This window comes from Merops nubicus, unplaced genomic scaffold, assembly GCF_000691845.1.
Source record: "Merops nubicus isolate BGI_N331 unplaced genomic scaffold, ASM69184v1 scaffold43011, whole genome shotgun sequence".
NCBI classification, from domain to species: domain Eukaryota; kingdom Metazoa; phylum Chordata; class Aves; order Coraciiformes; family Meropidae; genus Merops; species Merops nubicus.
This window is the reverse complement of record NW_008586990.1, coordinates 1-3,424: the sequence shown is the minus strand read 5'-3', so window position 1 is coordinate 3,424 and position 3,424 is coordinate 1. Positions and strand designations below refer to the sequence as shown.

At 49.5% G+C, this 3,424-nt stretch overlaps 1 protein-coding gene across 1 annotated transcript in view; it reads left to right on the top strand.

Annotated features, from left to right (window-relative positions):
• Window positions 1–3,203, top strand: part of CORT (cortistatin) — a 3,454-nt gene extending 251 nt beyond the window's left edge. Inside the window, exon 2 of the mRNA XM_008948792.1 lies at window positions 2,988–3,203. Within this exon, the coding sequence (XP_008947040.1) occupies window positions 2,988–3,203 (216 nt within the window). The remainder of the gene's footprint in view (window positions 1–2,987) is intronic.
• Window positions 3,204–3,424: the final 221 nt, after the last annotated feature.

The window sequence follows — 3,424 nt, the reverse complement described above, 5'->3', positions numbered from 1 at the left end:
AGTACTCCAACTTACTAGCCACTTTATTTAGGGAAGGTACCAGGGCAGATGCTAGAGAGCTGCAAAAGTGAAGTCTGAGCTAAGCAAAAATTGCTCAAAAAGAACAGAGCAGAGAGGAGAGGGAAAAGGAGAAAATAATATTGTTGAAAGCACACAGCGTGAGAGAATAAAGCAGAATACTGGGGAGGGAGAGAAAAGATACGTAATTGGTAAAATGATCAAGGGAGATGATATTTTAAATAGGACTCATGGGAAGGACAAATGTTTAAAAGATGGGTTCAGTAGGAAAGTAACAGAGGAATAATAAATGAAGTAATTATATCAGAATAAAATTGCTTTTTCCAGAGTGGTATTCACAAGGGGAGTTATACTGACATAGTTCTGCTAGAATAATTACACTCTGAACCAGCACAGCTCTATGCAGTGGCAGAACTTATTATAGCAATATAATTACCCTACCAACTGGCAAAACTCTAATATTGTAATGGCTATAGCACTACAATAACTTTGTTTTGCTGGACTGTTTCCCCAGGAGGCCAAAGGGGGTAAGAAGCAGTAGCACAACATAATCACAAGCAAGTGCTCTGTTCTGCTTGCCCTCGCCCCGCGGTGTTCTCACCTGCATGCTCCTTGCCACCCCGATGCTCCTCCACGCTGTGGTCAGTGCCCCCTGGCTCTGCTGGTCCAGTTCACAGCTGTATCCCTAAGGCTGCTGCTGTTAGTTCAGTCCTGCAGAGCAGCTACCCCAAGAAGAGAAGGATCCCAGGGTTGGTTTCAAAGGCACTAACTTCTTAGTGCGTATCCACATCGTTTTTTCCTGTCTGAGCGCTGGCTCCAGCTCATCCATCAGTGTCTTGCTGCTTCAGGAGTGGGCTCACATCCCATTAACAACAAAACTGGCTGCAGGAAAGAAACGTAGACAGTGTGAGGTGCTAGGGCTAGTTCTGTTAGAGATCAAGGTTTCTGCAGCTGGCTGGGATTAACCCTTCTGGGGATAGCTGTAAACTTTCAGCTGTACATTCTTACAAAAACAAATCCAGTACTTGAAAAATAAACTCACTCTGGTGCAAATGCTAGTTGCTAGGGGAAAAAGAAACAAGTCGTAGGGAATCAATTGGTAAATAAGGCTTTGGTAAAAATGAATTCAAGTGTAATGACTGTTAGTCTTCTATGCACTGTTGCTTACAAAATAATGATATAATTATAGTAGATATAGTGATTCTCTTTAGAGCATTCTGCAAACTGAAAAACTGCTAGATACTGATGAACCAATCCCTACAGTCACGACTGCTGTAACTCAGGCAAATGTTTTAAGTAGGAAGAATATTGGGATTTTATATATAAACCACCATAAAATGCATAACAATGCAAAAGAAAGATCTGTGCCCTCTTGATGTGCTGAGGGATGTAGTACAGGGAATTGAGCAGCTACTCAAAGGTACCCACCCGTGCTGAGATCTCTGGCTGCTGCCAAAGAGTCTCAATCTCTTGCAGCTCAGGAACAGCTATAAGCAGAAAGGATGTTAGCAGTGGATTAGTGCAGGGGAAGAGCTGTCTCGTTTCACTAACAGCCACAGTCGATCGTGCGTAAGGAATATCCCTTAACAGCAGGCTGAGTTTTGCCTTCCCCACCCCTGAGTCTGAAGCTGCTGGCTCTGCTTGGAGAAGGTTATTTCAAAACGTAACACTTGGAGCTGAGCAAGAAGCTTACGAGGAAGACATGACACAGGAGACACATTTAGGTGGGTTGTCCAGTCCCAGTGCATCTCCCAAAGGCTCAAGACATTTCTGTACTTGCAGCACAGGAGTAGGAATCTGCATGGGCACAGGCTGGCTTTTATCTGCTCTTCTGCTACAGACACAGCATGTAATTTTTGTGTGCCTCAGTTTCTCCTGTGAGGAAGCAGGGTTAGTTACTAGAGCTAAGAAAGTAATTTTTAAAAAAATCCATAAACATTCTCTAATGTAAACTCAGAATAATTGCTGCTGCCTGCATTTATCCTTTTGAGCTGCTCACCAAGTGGTCCTTCATGAATGCTGGTGCTGACAGAGGCAGCCGGTAGCTAGAGCAGTCCCAGCAGTAAGCATGGCATCTGTGAGAAGGGAACGTGGAAATGTGCTTCCAAGGCTCCCATCCGCATGGGAAACGGGATCTGGTCCTGTCAAACCATCTACCCCAGCTCGTCCAGTACCAGCCATCTCTGCTAATGAGTCACAGAGACCAGAAGGTTCAGGCAAGGAGTAATTCCTCAGATTTGCTGGATTTAAAGTTAAGAGAAACAAGATAACTCACAGCCTGTTACTGATGGAAATCCCTGGAGCCTCAAGCCACAGGCTATACTCCCTCCTACACTGCAATGGCAGAGGGATGGAGCTCAGCAACTCCTCTGTTTTTCTGCATTTCCCTCAGGTCAGGCTATTGAAATGCAGGTTCTTGTTCTTGAAATACAAGCTGCCTGCTTCCACTGATGAAATAGTTTGTTCCAGTTGCTTAGGCCATCTCTCTCCCCAACAACCCAGCTGTCACCTTTGTTACATTTCATTCTCAGCATTTATGGTGGGTTGCAGCCCCCAGTGTGCTTAATTTGTTATTGCTTAGAACCCTGTGCCTCTTCGTCAGCCTTCCCACAGCGGATGCTGGGCAGTCAGAGCAGTGAGGGGAGCACGGGCTTACTAGGATGGAAGGCAGCTTGGCAGTCACTGGAATTTAATTAGTGCAGGCAGCGAGGGACAGCCTTTCAGGGGCAGCCTTTACAGCCAGTTCGTGCCCATTTGTTAGCAGCTCTTTTCCAGTTGTAACATGGCACGTGTGGCTTTCCCTGCCCAGCCAGCTGAGCTGCCCAGGGGACAGGAGAAGGGAGGAGTGGCCTCTGCAGCCACAGGCCCCCCAGAAGGGACCACAGGGGGGATGTTTGCACCCTGTGACATGCCCCTTCCTCGACGGGACTGGGTCACTGTGATCACTCTCCCTCGCTCTCTGCCCCCAGGAGCAGAGCACAGTGCGGAAGGACGCCATCCTGAAGATGCTGGCAGGCCTGCTGGACGGCGTGGACGTGGGGCGTGAGGCGGCTGCCCCGGACATGGCAGAGGAGAGCAAGCTGGAGGAGGAGCGGGCGGTGCTGGGCCGGCTTGTCCAGCTATCGCAGCGGGACCGCAAGGCGCCCTGCAAAAACTTCTTCTGGAACACCTTCCCCTCCTGCTAGTGCCGCCCGGCCTGGCCCCGCCAGCCACCCGTCCGCAAACACCTTCCCCTCCCTCCCCTCCCCTCGGCAGCCCTGTCCCCCGAGCTCCTTCCCCTTCTTCTCCCCCCCTGAGAATAAAGCATGGCGCCTCGGGGACTCGTCTCTGCCTCTCTGCACCCGGCAGGGCCGGGGGGTGCGGGGCGGGGAGGACGCGGGAGGGACCCGGCCCCTGTTGGAGAAGG